Source organism: Bombus flavifrons, chromosome 9 (assembly GCF_040668555.2).
Source record: "Bombus flavifrons isolate JBK064 chromosome 9, iyBomFlav1_principal, whole genome shotgun sequence".
In the NCBI taxonomy this organism is placed as follows: domain Eukaryota; kingdom Metazoa; phylum Arthropoda; class Insecta; order Hymenoptera; family Apidae; genus Bombus; species Bombus flavifrons.
This window is the reverse complement of record NC_138450.1, coordinates 3596970-3612284: the sequence shown is the minus strand read 5'-3', so window position 1 is coordinate 3612284 and position 15315 is coordinate 3596970. Positions and strand designations below refer to the sequence as shown.

The 15315-nt window shown below is 35.4% G+C and overlaps 1 protein-coding gene across 1 annotated transcript; it reads left to right on the top strand.

Annotated features, from left to right (window-relative positions):
• The first annotated feature begins 6072 nt into the window (after nucleotides 1–6072).
• LOC138183440 (uncharacterized) lies at nucleotides 6073–7776 on the top strand. Its single transcript, XM_069120338.1, has one exon. The coding sequence runs from the start codon at nucleotides 6192–6194 to the stop codon at nucleotides 7587–7589; it is 1398 nt and encodes a 465-aa protein (XP_068976439.1). The 5' UTR covers nucleotides 6073–6191; the 3' UTR covers nucleotides 7590–7776.
• Nucleotides 7777–15315: the final 7539 nt, after the last annotated feature.

Sequence of the window (15315 nt, the reverse complement as noted above, 5' to 3'; positions counted from 1 at the left end):
ACATGAGAAACACGAGTTCTTTGTTAGAGAACGTCACGATAAATTAAGATTCTTTATTACTTGGCAAAGTTTGGCAGATAAAGTGTTCAGGCTAAAAAATAATTGTTAATTTCTGCTATGCGGAACGTCTCAGTCTAATGCACGTATTAATTCTTCGATCGAACGTGGCCTCGAATAGCAAAACTTTCTAAAATTCATATTTGAATATTCCAAGATACAAAATAATGACTTTTCAGCTTCTATATAAATTAAATGAACAAAAAGCTTGAATTCTTTTACAAAAATGATGAAACACAGTACATGATCCAAAAGTAAACAGTGTTATAGGAGTGAGTAACGGGAAATGTTGAACTATTATCAAGCAGATTTTCGCGTACAGGGTAACCCATTCCATTCGGGTACCTGTATATGTGAGTAGAATATGGAGAAGCGAGGTTTTAGCGCTCTGTAATTCGAGTATCGAACGCGTCACGGTGTTTTCAGACGTTCATGCATACGTAGTCGGCAGCGGAGAGTGCAACACGTGGTAAAATGTTTCACGGAGTATCAAATAATCATGGCAAATCCGTATCGACCGACTTATTCCACGGTAATACCTATATTTTATGGCTACCGCAAGCGGTATTAGTCCACGCGATGTTTGCACGTAATAATGGATCATTTGCCATTTGTTTTCGTACCTTCAGCCAATAGAATGATTGTGTCCGGCATGAAATTTTGAAACTTATTCCCCCGTGCAAATACGCGATCGATTCGCGTGTTTTCAATGTTTTCGTATAAATTTTCATATGTTTTCATATAAACATTGGCATGAAGAATGATATCGAACGGATGCCGGTTTCCGTCGTTTATTCTTAATTAAGAAACATTTAATACTTTGACTGGCACGGTCATTGGTGACCGGAACGCTTGAACTTCTTACAATTGTAAAAATTGAATGAAAATTGACAGTTAGGACATTTTGAATATAACCGATAAATAGAAGATACTTTGAAATAAAAAGTGCCCCATTGAACAATTAAACATTTTCATTGGAACATCGATAAAAAAGAAATGAGAACAAATCTTGCATCTAACGGTACACTGTGTTAAAACACTTTAAACATAAATGTGGCTCATCAATACAATCTGGACAATAGGTGGTCACCTTTTTGGTCCGATTCTTAGCAATTTTTGATCCTAACTGTTTAACATTTTTGTTGAGAATTTTGGATCTTAATAGCCGAAATAATGGTATAGGAACACTAAATTTACACTTAGAATTTACATTAGAATAGTTATATATTTATTTGATAAACGATTTCAAAGATATTCATCGATACACACTTGCACGCGTCTCAGCACTTTCTTTGTCTCACCTTCTTCCATACCAGACTGTTAACCGACTGAACAGTTTACATTCCTTTGTTTTCGCCGCGCGCATATACATACTTCCACACACTGATATTCACATACATGTATCATTACTACGCAGCTAATTTAGTCTAGCACATAAAATTATACATATCTCAATAACATTTTTTATAGCACTCTCTGCAAAATTTTCGTGCCAGGTACGCTTGCCCTTCTTTCTTCTGCATTTCGTGTCGTACAGTTAGAAGTGTGAACATACCTTACCATTATATATAGAATGAGCAAATACTGTTTACTAATATCTTCCACACGTTTCAACAATATATTCTGCACGTTTTGCTTACGACGAAATAACGAATGCGAATGGTTCGTTGAAATAAACGAAACCTTGTTATAATATGTCGCTATCAAACTGTTACCAAGGCGCCATGGTGGTCACCCGTGGCCACCAATAAAATAAACGGTCCATTGGGGAAGAATGTTGTCTTACATCATCAATTTATTATTATTTTGCCATTATATTCTTTGAATAATAAAAATACTCTCGTGACGTCCTCAGCGAAACATGCGATTTCGACGTGGCAGACAAAGTGTTTTAAAGGATGAACGAAATGGGATGAAGTGGAAAGCAAATGGAAAAGTGGAAAATGTTTGAACTGGCTATGTTGTCTTAAAGCATCGATAAATAAATTTTTGATAGAAGCAAAGTTTTGAACATTTACCATTTAAACGCTACGGATTTCCGACGCTTACCATCTTGACAAATTTAGGGGCAGAATAAATATTAAAAATATATTGTTTTATTGATTAGTTACATTTATTTGGCAGATTAATTAGTAGTTAATTAGATAGTTTGAAAAGCTAAAATAAATTATTCTCACACTCACAATTTGCAACTTTCAACTGGTAGCTATAAGTTTGAATATTCTGTGTATTTTTGTATATTATATGTATTTTGTGGTGTTTAAAATTCTTTTTTTCTTAACGCGGAAACATCAGCAGTCTTTGTAACGATGAGATTAGAAGAATGAGTTGTCCACGTTGCGTCCAAAATGAATTGCGCGGCGAAGTGACGAGAGCATTAAAGGTTATAGGGAATAAATGAAATGAGAGAAGTAACACAGAGATATGTTTCGTTTCAAACAAATTACATATATAAAAATATTGATTATTTCATCGGTATAATTTTGGAACTGTTTTATAAGCAGATTTACCTATCAATTTTAAATAACGATGGGATTCAAATTTTATTCAATATTTACACGCTTCGCCAATAAAATCTTCGTAAAAAATAACATTTATACATAGCTCATTACCAGAGTTTGGAATTTTTTCCAAATGACAAATGTAAGTAGGTAATTTCTCTACGCAAAATCGAGTAATTCTATCCTTAAGAAAAAGAAAAGACAAAAAAGGATAACAGAGAGAATTATATTTAAAATATAATTACCCATTCCTTGTTTTTCATTTTTTTTGTTTATTTCACACTCGTCTTGCTTTGCGGCTAAAGGATCACCTCCCGTTGTCTTCTGCATAGGCTGATCCCATACCTAATCATAATTACTAGAAAATAATGGTACTATATTATTAACAAAAAAAAAAAAAAAAAACGAAAATAAAAACTCTTCAGTTCATCTTCTTTGTTAAAAATTTATTAACTGTATTACAGCATCAACATCTGAAATACGTAGCTATACATAAAAAGCGAAATAAAAGTGGCGGCAGCCAGTGATTCCGTGACCGCATCGTAATCTCTTGATCTTCTTACTAAATTAGCTGCGGAGTATGTTCAATTAATCGTCATAAATAATTTTACGCTGCTGATGGATTCACCATGCAACGAGGCCGCGTTTCCATGTCGACGTCAATGGACTTACGTGTGAACGTGTAGAGGCTTCAGCCGATTTTGCCAGTTAATCCTCACCCTTGGGAACCGTTCAGGCCGGACAATCGGCCACTGTAATTGCACGAGAGCCAGTTGAGGTCTCGTCAAGACGTTCGCCAAACCAACGACAATCAACAATCAACGAAATCGCCGTAAAGTTGTTGTCCTTACCGATGGATAATTTTGACGATTAATTCGTTCGAACGTTTTAACGTTTCTTTCACGTTTTAACGTTTCCTAAGTTTTATGAAATTGCTCGTACTTCACTCTTCTCTTCGTTTCTCATTTTTGCAGTTAAACGCGTTCCTCGTGCGTCAAGTTGACTCAATGGCAAAACACCGATGAAATGAGAAAATGAATAATTAATTTTGGTCTTTGTCGCTCGCGGCCATTCACGCTAAATTGTCTTTCACAGATAACGAGTTTCATTGACACGTCGAGAAAAAAAAAAAATCTCGGAAAAATCGTTCTACAAATGACCGAATAATATTAAGTTGCCCTCGGAAAGTTCGTTCCGATTTTTGAGGAATTTTGTCCACACGAAAGATCATATTGAAATGTTTCTCACCGAAAAACCTGAGAGGTTGTAGAAGCATGAAATATTCAAATTGCGTGAAAGATGGAGAAAGGTTGTGGAAGAAAATGGCACCTATATAATTCGATAAATGTATATCGAATCGAAACGTATTAAATTTGAATCGGGTTATTCGATCTTAGGCTACTTCATTTCAACGCGTATTTATAAATGCCATTAATAATTTCTATCGAACAAGATAGAGAATAGAAATAAGAATGACGAACTCAAAAAGTGTCGTGAATGGTTCACTATGTAGGTTCAATAATTTATCTCAATCTATTAATAGTATCTAGCGTCGAAAAAATTTTTCATTGTAAACTTTGGACACTTATATCATTAATTTTTCAAAGTATATAGTTTCTCATTTATAATTCTCTTAATTTTACAGCAATTTATACAATAGGTCGATACCTATTATTTAGATATTAGGTTGACCGGAAAGGGTCTTTCTTTCGCAAACGTGTTTTTTACAACAGTGCACCTTCATAGAAACGTAAAAGTCTGTGAAATGTCACGGTGTTTATCTCAACAAGACAAAATGGATCGTACGTAATTCGACAAAATAATATAAAACAAAAAACGTTGTGCGTCTGATATTATGAACGTTATTTCCTGATAAAACGAAAGAAACTTTTCGGACAACCTAATACTATGCGTAAGCACATTGAATGAAACTTGGTTTTTTAATATATCAAAATTTATTAGTGTAAAAGTTTTTAATTATTTCAGCTATTTAAAAAGTCAGAGCCACTAAATTTTCAGCTTGATGCAACGTGCATAGGTCTCATTTCCTAATTTCACCTTTCATTTGCACATTGGGTCGTTTTCGACCAATGTTTCAAGTAATTTTTCATTTTTTTCATGTCCTTGTTTAAAGTTTTGGTCTGCTTAAAAAAGTTAAGGTAACATAATATAATATAGGTATCGATAAAAACTATTGGATGATGTCCCAGAAACTTGGAAGAGTATTCAAGAATTTTGGGAGACTTTAAAATATGGAAAATTAAAAAGAACCGCATATTAATAAAAAGAAGGTTGCAGACAGATCTACTAATTGCTTAACAGTCACATAACAATATCATTCACACAACAATCTATCTAATTTCAACATTCTAGTAACTATATCTTCTAACATTCTAACATTCCGATATTCTATAACGTTTTAATATTCTAATATCCTATAACATTGTAACATTCCGATATTCTATAACGTTTTAATATTCTAATATCCTATAACATTGTAACATTCCGATATTCTATAACGTTTTAACATTCTAATATTCTATAACATTCTAACATTCCGATATTTTATAACGTTTTAACATTTTAATATTCCATAACATTCTAACATTCTAATATGCTATAACATTCTAACATTCTACCACACTCTAACACTCTAATATTTCATAACATTCTAACATTCTAATGTTATACAGCATCCTAACATTCTCGTATTCAACGCTATAACATTCTAAGGAGCTAACAATTATCTATCTAAACAATTAAATCTCACTTTTGCGCCAGTACGTTTCCCAAAACCATGCATTTCCACAAACATAGCCTATCGACTCGCCATCAACCTAACCTCCAATAAATTCACCATATTGAATCCGTGCAGGCTCGAAGAAAGCTCGTCGGAAGGAAATAACGTTGGGGAAGGGATCCGTTTAAAGGGTAGCATTCTCTATTAAAGAATCGACAGGAACGACATCGTTCTCCAGTGGAGAGGCCACGGTACAGCGGCGTAGGAGATATACATTCATTAGTCAGGCGGTTGGACGGGGCGGTGAGTGTTTACATGAGCACGCGCCAGAATTCCACCGGAGTGGTGGCAAATATGCACAGTGGTGGGGGTAGGAGGCCGGAGATCGGTCGACCAATAGGAAACAAAGCGAGACGCGGCTCCCGGGCGGAGCGTTCGAATATACCAGAGGTTCGACTCGCGTACTTCTGTCAAACGGCGTTCAGCCGTCGAGAGAGCAGATAGCGTGTCTTATATACTGGAAAATATCCGAAAAATCTTCGACAAGTCTTTAAAATAGTCAAGAAATCCCATCTGTTCGCCAAGTGAGAAACAAATATATTGAAAAATCATCGGACGTCGTCTAATCGTTGTAGAATTATCAATTGACAAGACATCGAGAAACTCACCATCTGTTTGACGAGTGAAAAATTAGCGATCATCAGACATCGTGAGTCGCAGAATTATTAGATGAAGAACGTTGGTAGGAGACTGCATTGTGCACGTTAAAGAAGATCCCAGTGTTTCTAAGAATTATTAATCAACGTAAAATGGAAACGGTTGAAATATCGAATATATGGTTCGTCTAAGGAGAAACGTAAGGAAAGAGACATTTGGCAGAGACGAACGTCAGTATGTTGCACAGTTCGTTGCCACGGGCGTTCCTGGCCCCTGGGTTAAATTATCTGGGTTACTACGGTGACGAGATCCACCAGCATTCGTACGGCGCGGCTACCAGTTGGCACATTCCTATGGAAAACCCTCCCACCTACTCCAGGGTTCCCGATCATCACGTTCTTCAAAACTGGGACTTGTCCAGATCGTCTACCCCGTGTCCCCTGGATCTGTCTCTGAAACCTCCGCCTACACCGATCACGCCGAAAACCGAAGACCTCGTAGATTCCAAGAAAGATCAGAGAACGTTGGACGATGTGCAGAAAGAATTGGAAAACACCGGGTACGGAAGGAACAGCGACGAAACTGGTCCCCTGGTGGTCGACGACTTCGACACGGTTCCACGAAGTTCCTCGGTGCACAGTCATTCCAGTTACGAGCTACTTTCCAAGAAAGAACCACTGCAAACTCCGGAACCAACGGTCAAAGCCTGCACTTTGGAAGAGGCCACCAGACTAGCTCCCTTTGGTTCAAGCTCGAACGAGATCGCTTCCAAGTATTACACGCACAATCAGAAGCTTCTATTAACCAGTCCTAGTCACCTTCAATCGGTACAAGGCTACCATCAGCAGCTTCTTCTAACGCCGCAGCATCACCTGCAAGGGATGCAGCACGCTCCCATGACTCCTCCGAGCACACCGTCGCCTCCGCAATGTCCAAGACGAAAAGTAAGAGAGGAGGACTCGAGTCCAGCCTCGACGACCAGCAACAACAACGTCGCGTCTAGTAGCTCCAGATCCAGTTCCACTTCTGAGAAGCTTCTTCAGAGACCCAAAAAGAAACACGCTAGAAGATTGAAATTTGACGAGGATACCAGTAGCCCGGTGTCGGGTACCGTGATTTTGGGCCCGGACGAGGCTGTAGTCACCGGAGACATCGATCCCGCATTCAACATCGTTGAAGTCACCGAGGAGGCGCGAGCGGAGCTAGCTAAGATCGAGAACAGGCTTGGCCCTTATCAGTGCAAGCTCTGCAGGCAATTGCACGAGGACGCGTTCCAGTTGGCCCAGCACAGGTGCTCCAGGATAGCCCACGTCGAGTACAGATGTCCAGAATGCGACAAGAGATTCTCGTGTCCGGCGAATTTGGCCTCTCACAGACGCTGGCATAAACCAAGACTGGCCAACGGAGAACATTCGTCGTCTACCGGAAGTATCGAGATATCGTGCACCAGGTGCGACGCGAAGTTCACCAGGCAAGCAGCGCTGAGGAAACACCTGACCAGTCAACATCCAGAGACCAACAACAACAACAATCACAACAACAATAACGTGGTGTTGGAGCAAGGAGGAGCTGTTGGTAAGACTGACGTCGTTCAGGTGGTTTCCAAGGGTACGTTGAACACCGAGATCCCCTGACACCAGTTTCCCGCGAGACCCTTGCCCAGAAGACCAGGACTCTACTGGAGATTCGGCCTTGATTTGTAAAGATCGAGTCTCCTAGTGGAGGGCTCTATTTTTTTGCAATCTAACGTTTGAGAATATTTTTCGAATTTTTCACAGTTACTTGGTTGGAAATATGATAAAGAGTAGTTGATATATTATCTTTGCATTCCCCTTTGTTCTTGTTGTCATAGGGTATTTTTGGCATTTTTTAAGTTTCATATTATATAGTAATGGGATAAATTTTGTTCTTCTTTTTATTTTTTATTTTTCTAGTTTTGTATTTTTTCTTAGAATCGTAACACGTGCAATTTTATGTTAATATTTCATTAATGGAATAGACTTTTCTTAAAGGATAGGTTTTTTCCTTTTTTTTTTTCTTGGAGCGTGTAACTCAACCGGTGTCGTATACAGGGAATGATGCAAGAGGGAAGGAGTAACGTGTTATTTGATTAGTAAATAATAGCGAAAGCAAAATTTAATACGACATTCTTCTCTATACGTGTTATATAGTCATTATGTTGGAGAATACGTCGGTCGAGGATTGAGAATTTTCTTTCGAAAACTGAATATTTCGATTTATATAACGCCTGAAAGGTTTTGTATATATTTTCAACTACACAGTGATTTTTTAACCTTTATGCTAAATTTATTTTCATTGCGTAAATATGTGTCATATTCCGATACGCTTATCGTATTTTTTATATAAACTTCTTCATTAATAGATTGCACATATCTTGGAGTTTCATAAGTTTTATAGTAAGGTATAAAATATCCTACTTCATATCATGATAAAATTTATCAAACGATAGAGTGTGTTACTACCGATAAAAAGATTTTGCAGCAGCTGAGAATATTGCTTTTAAAAATAACATAACGAAACAAGCGTAAATTTCAATCGTGATTATAGATATTTTACTGACGGCGAAATTTCAGTTATCAATAATTCGGGACGATATTACGACACACAATCGTAAAGTACAGCTAACGATCATTTTCAGAATTTCTATAATAATTCAAACTGTTTTTTTTTTTTTAAGAAACATCGATTATGATATCTATTAGGTCGTTTCATAAATTTTGTCGCTTTTTGATAACAAAATTTGGCAGGAAATTGCGAAGAATCATTATGAGATCAATCATAAATTCCCTCGTCTTTTCATCCTTTCTCATCTAGAAATTGTGTTTGTTTCTTTTTTTCAATTTATTTCACTTGCTTCTACTTATTCTTCTTTCGCGAAATTTAAAAAATCTCCGTTTCTTATTAATCTTCGAAAAAATATCTCCTTCTAAAAACTACGTAGTAATTAATAAAATTAAGAGAACTAGAAAACGGATGAAAGAAAACTAGACGATTTTTTAATGAATGAAAAAAAAAACAAATACAAATAGGCAATATTTGACAAATAGGAAACAATTCTTCAGGAAAAATAAGTGACAAAAGAGAAAACGACCAATCTTATGGAACAACCTAACGGAATCGCGTTAAAGAAACCAAGAAAAGATTTCACTGACAACTTTTCGTTTACCAATAAAATTTTGGTTCTCCAAAACTCGAGACAATAACAGCCGTTGCAACGGAACAGTTAAATACTAACGTGTGTGCTTACGAATGGCACGAGGGGCGAATCGGACTGTAAATTTGCATAGAATTAGAAGTAGCGAAGCAGCAAGGTTAATACGATGTTGCGTGCGATGTAAATCTGTAGATAGTAGAGAGAGGTCGGTTATAAAGCGTGACTGTGCGTGTACATATACCTAGCTGGCAATTTATCTGTGTTGTAATATTTATCCAAGGCGACGATTCCTCATCTTTCATCCTAAGTTAACACGTTGCCTGTCACGGTGGCCATCGGTGAGCCACGTTACTAAATTCTTTAGAACAGCGATCTTCCATCTTTTTCATCTTATGGCACGCATAGACTAATTGCTAAAATTTTGCCACAGAATAAAAACTATGATAAATAGATATATTTGATTGGAGATAGGGCTATCGTTTTGACCATCGTCGTCTTTTTATCTGACGATCCTTTGAAAAGAGAATCGATCAGGTGCCGATTGAATACGTTAGGTATCGCGTGTTTGAAAATTTTTGCTGCACACCTCTGTATCGATAGTTGATAATGGTTGAGAATTGTTGCTTCAGAATGATTAAAATAAGATAAAGGTTACGGGCTGAAAACTCTTTAACAACGTGAATATCTTGGATAACATTGTTGGAGGAAAAAATAAGTAAATCGGATCTAATACTTTGCACGAATGAAAGTTTATTGATTGAAAATATATAAAACTGGTGTGGCAGCCGACGTGTTAAAAGAAAGTACGTTATTCTGATAAGTATTCCTTAGCGTCATAAATTTAACTTAACTCGCAGATTGGACTCATCGAATCGAGTGAATCGTGATCATACAGCAGAATATCAAAGATATTTAAGGCGATCGAATTAGCGCGTATCTAGTCGACAGGGTTATCAACTACTCGTTGATTACTTTTAATGTAGGATTAAGTAAGTTGGATAGGTAGTTTTTAATCGTGGAAATTAGATTCAGTGGATATTTCGTGGATAAATTTCTAATTAAACAGCCACTGTAATGCATATCGTGTATTATTTCTTATTAATCGTAAGTAGACGTAGGAGGAAAAATGTTATTAAATCGTTGGTATGTTTTATAGTGACAGAATTGCATATATAGCAGTCCTGAATCATTTATTATTTGCCATTAAATTCTGCGAATTTTAATGCAATTATGAGAAATTCGAAAACGCAAAAATACGCAAAGTGTAGTGTTTGTTATATCGTTTGGTAGATAAAAGAAATTTTTGTCTACTTTGTAAATTGTATTTCCCAATGAGAAGAAAATAAATACGTTTATTTCGTTCATAGCAAATGAAACTACATCTTAGCCCTTTGCACTCCGAATTTTATTTCAATTTCGTTATCACCGGCTTCCAACGCTTTTAAGTATTTTATTTGAAATTTACTTTAACTAAAAAATAAGATGATTTGAATAAATAAAGGAAGAAACAAATTCACTTAAATACCAGTTTTGTTCATACTATTGTTGTATTTTGTAATTTTTAAGTGTGTGATACATCTTGAAACAATTTCCAGGATGCAATCCTGGTTTTCTTTCGCACGTTTCACAACAAAAGGTGAACATGAAAGAATGTCGAGTGGGACTCGACAAAGGAGCTCCTGAGATAAAAACTCACACTCGACATAGAAGTGCAAAGGGTTAATAATACTTTTTATAAAAATATAATGATACATTGAAGCAAAAGAGAGCTGACAGTAACTAAACGAAAAAGTCATTAGTAAAAGGAAAGATATTTGCTAATAAGGAATTACACGTGTTGTCATGTCATAGATGAAAAGATCAACATGGGAGGAAAGTACCATAGAAAAATTTCTCAATTCAGTAAATTCAGTGACTACATAGTGTATTTCAATTTTGCGTGAATATGATCGTCTGAGTTAGTATGTACGGCTGCGTGTAATAAGGAGTTGCTTCTAGTCTCTACTCAGACAGCATAGTTTAACGATCATTGCCAAATCGTAGCAGTTGTATCTAGTTAGAGAATGAGAATGTATTCACTGTTCTAAAACGTACTCCGATAACATGTATTATTTAGATAGAAACACATATTGATTGAAAATTCGTAGTTAATCGAAACGTTGTATCTCTCAAATTATTTCGAACGAGCAAAAAGATGTTCATTTCTCGGAATATAAATTCTACGATGTACCTTTTTCCATATATTTAAACATTTAATAACAAATTATTTTTTCGCCCATAACAAAGAAAGGCAACTTGTGTGAACGATAATATCGTTACATCATAGTACACATTATTATTATTATTGCCATCGTTTTTTGTCACTCGTTTCTCTTAATTACTGGGTTTCATCATAGTAAGGTGGCTTGAGGTGACAGTGAAACGTTTTAAACATTCTTTCAATTTTTTTAATTAAAGAGTTTCACAAAATCCTTCTATTATTATTATTATTCGTTAGTTCCGTATTATTATATTGTAAATTAATATTAAGATAGAATACAATGATTTCTTTAGAAAAAGATTTATAATTAAAAAAACACCAAAGATTTGATATAGAATATCAAACACGTGTTCAATCATCGTAATATCGTTTCGGGTCACCGACGTTGTAACATTCAGTTTAGTTCTTTTTTTTTCAGTTTCCCATTCTGCTTTATTCTACTCATTTAGAATAAAAGAGTATAATCTAGTCCAAGAGTAGAGAGCGAAGGTGTCTCTTTTAAGATTAAGTAGATAATAAAAATCACGAAGAACAATCACAAGAAACTTGTACCGAGTGACTGGTTTAGGTATATGTCATAAGGATAGCCATCTATGTATAATTCCGATATAATGAAATTTAATTAGCGTTCTGAAACGTAGAAAATCGTGAAATAATTACGTGGATTGTAGCTCGAGACATTCGAGACTCGAGCGACGACCAACCGGCGAATGAAAAAAAGTAGGACACCGTTAAAAGATAAACGTATCTAGATGAACGCGGTGAATGTTAATTAAACAAAGCATAGTCAGAACTAGTCGTGAGTAAGCATACAAATATATATACTATCTCTAGAAAGTGTATGAAAGGAACTTAAAAATGGAGAAGTTTATTAGCGACAAGGGGTAAATGATTATTCATAGACTGCGGATTTTTATGTATTTATTTTATTTTTTATTTCCCTTGGACTAAAGCTGCTTTATTAGGAAATAATTATATTTTATCTAAATATTAATTTATGAATAACGTGATAATAATTTAAAGACGTAAAGATACACGTAATATGTGAAAATATATATAAAATATCCGAAGTAGAATATTTATTAAATTCCATTTGTTTAATCGTGTTCGCAAACATCTGAATCTGCATAAATATCCGCAGTCGAATTATCTGTATAGGTAGTTATATCTTCTGGTCGTCGTTAATTATGTGTCTGTAACACGATAGTCAACGAATCAGGCGATCGTATGTACATATGTATGCGTTAGATTGTTACAAAGAATTTGTCCGGCTATATCGCGTGATATATTTTTTAACGAATTATTTATACGCTGTTGAAAGCGATTAGAATTAAGTTGTCTTACTTAAATAGTACATAGCGAAGAATATTTTATTTAACCAAAGCTCGATATGCAAGAGCATGTAAGAATTATACCTACGTACTTAGAAGATTAATACGTGGTGCTATAACTCTAACAGCACTCATGATAGCACAACAGGTTGCGTGTTTAAGCGAATCAAAGAGGTTGTCACCTATCAAATTAAAGTAAGCATTTCGTGTTCACATTTTCCTTTTTGTTTATCTATACATGATGTAATAAAAGATCACGATTAAATATGTAAAAATTATCGATAAGGAAAAGTACGAAATTTTTGATTGAAAAATCGACAAAATGTTTGTAATAATCTTGTCTGCGATACATGCACATGTATCTATAAATATGTATAATAACGATCCGCGTCCATGTGAGCTGAGTATCATCGCACATTTAAAACAAGTATAATTAATTGTATGTAACGTAGGCTAGTCAACAGATGTATTTTCTGTTCATATCTGTATATATCAAAATTTCATTTCTCGTAAATATACGAATCTTGAAAGCGAATCTCTGTTTGAAGATTATTCATTCGCATTTTATTCACGATAATTATTTCTTCCTTCCTTCCTCGAACTTCCTCCTCGATATATCATTTTTGTTCTACCATTGAATATGATGACTCCAATGAAGATGAGTTCCAATGTTCCTTTAGCTTACGTTACGCGTTTTCGTTCGCATCTTAACTTAACTTTTGCTGCTATTGACGCACATGTTGCGTCAACGCAATTATCTACATAATCGTAACACATATGAAAAACTATCACGTCCTTGTTCGTTTGCATCGTTTCCACAGAAGATTTAACAAATTTTGAAGATCAAAGCAGACAAAACATGCAACGAACCTCAAGAAATACAGATATTCTTGACAAATACACCTATTGGTAACATCAAGGCTGAAGTAGCTGTCAAGTAATCCAATGAATTACACAGCAATGGATCACCATGTTCATATTTTTCTGGATATCACTTTCAGGTATTTCAATGGCACGAATAACTTGTACGATTTATAGTATCGATATCGTATAGGTCGATCTACATTAATGTGAATTACAATTATTAGGTTGCCCGAAAAGTATCTTTCTTTTGCAAGCATGTTTTTTACAACAGTGTACCTTCATACAAACGTGAAACCAAGTTTGTGAAATGTCGCGGTGTTTATCTCAACAGAACAAAATGGATTGTACGTAATTCGACAAAATAATATAAAACAAAAAATGTTGTGCGTCTATTATTTCCTCATAAAACGAAAGAAACTTTTCGGACAACCTAATACATTTGAAGTATATTATAATAAGTGTATACGATAAGTGTATACGCCACGCGAAGAAAGACGGGAGGAGATTGCAAATAGGTTTCAAAAACAAACAAATTTCCATCGTTGTGCGAATACCATCGATATAAAATCCTCGACTGCTTGTTCATCTACCGATAGATTCTGTCTACGAATTAAGAGTCACAATATCGAGGATGATTGATTTTCATTGATCCAAAGGAAATTGCGTAAGGATCAACAAAAAAGATATAGATATAGAGTGATCGAAGTCAGTATTGTCCAGGGATGATGCCTTTGGACGTTACTTGGCCCCGTGTGCCAGCATAATGCCTCACCGTAGAATCCATAGAGGGATTGCTGGCTCTGTAATCTGCGCGGTGCCTTTGTGCCGGCTGAATAAGGAGATCTGTCGCGCCCTCGCCGTTCAACAGGGGCCATTAAATCCGTGAAGCTGATTTTTCGAAATTCCCGCTTCCGCGATCGGCTCTTTAAATCGTACGTGAATTCCCCTGTTCTTTTGTACGCGTAATAAGGCTTACGTGTACTGTATCGTATTCCCAGAAGGTTCTCGTTAATTTTTCTCGCGCGGACTTTCTTTTTCATTACGTTTTAAGAATCCTGGAAGATTATGAAATTGAAATAATAAATGACGCGAATGCTAGAAGAAATTAAGATTTCTTTTTGTGGAAAAAAAAATACGTGGCCATTACGAGGCTTTTCACCTTCTTAAAGGGCTGTCCTGAATTAGAATGTTCTAAAACAGCGTCTTTTTGTGACTTTTTTTGGAAGGGAAAGAATGAAATGAAGTTATTGAATTTTGAGTATGGTTTTATATATATTTAACGAATACAACAAATTTTTTTAAAGTAAAAAAAAATTATAACAGATTTCTAAGCCTATTTCATGGGCTGCAGTTTTCAATCGGTGGGAAAGATCCACCTCGTAATTCTTGACTGAAATAAAAAACCAAAAGAGGATTAAATTATAATATATTTTTCTTCTCGATGAACTAAAAAGAGGCAGAAAATAGTGTGAAATTAAAAATTTTGGCTGGTTTAAAGAAAAAATGTGTTTTATAAAAAGAAAAAATAAACTTTAAGGTGCTATAACAATTATTTAAATAAACATTTTGACGAACTTTTTTAGTTCATCGAGAAGAATAATATATAATAATTTAATCCTCTTTTGGTTTTTTGTTTCAGTCAAGAATTACGAGGTAGATCTTTCACACCGATTGAAAACTGCAGCCCATGAAATAGACTTAGAAATCTATTATAAGATGTAGATACTTAG

Bases quoted from the DNA above. Each gene is read 5' to 3' on its own strand.
- LOC138183440 (XM_069120338.1), top strand. From the start codon at position 6,192: ATGTTGCACAGTTCGTTGCCACGGGCGTTCCTGGCCCCTGGGTTAAAT.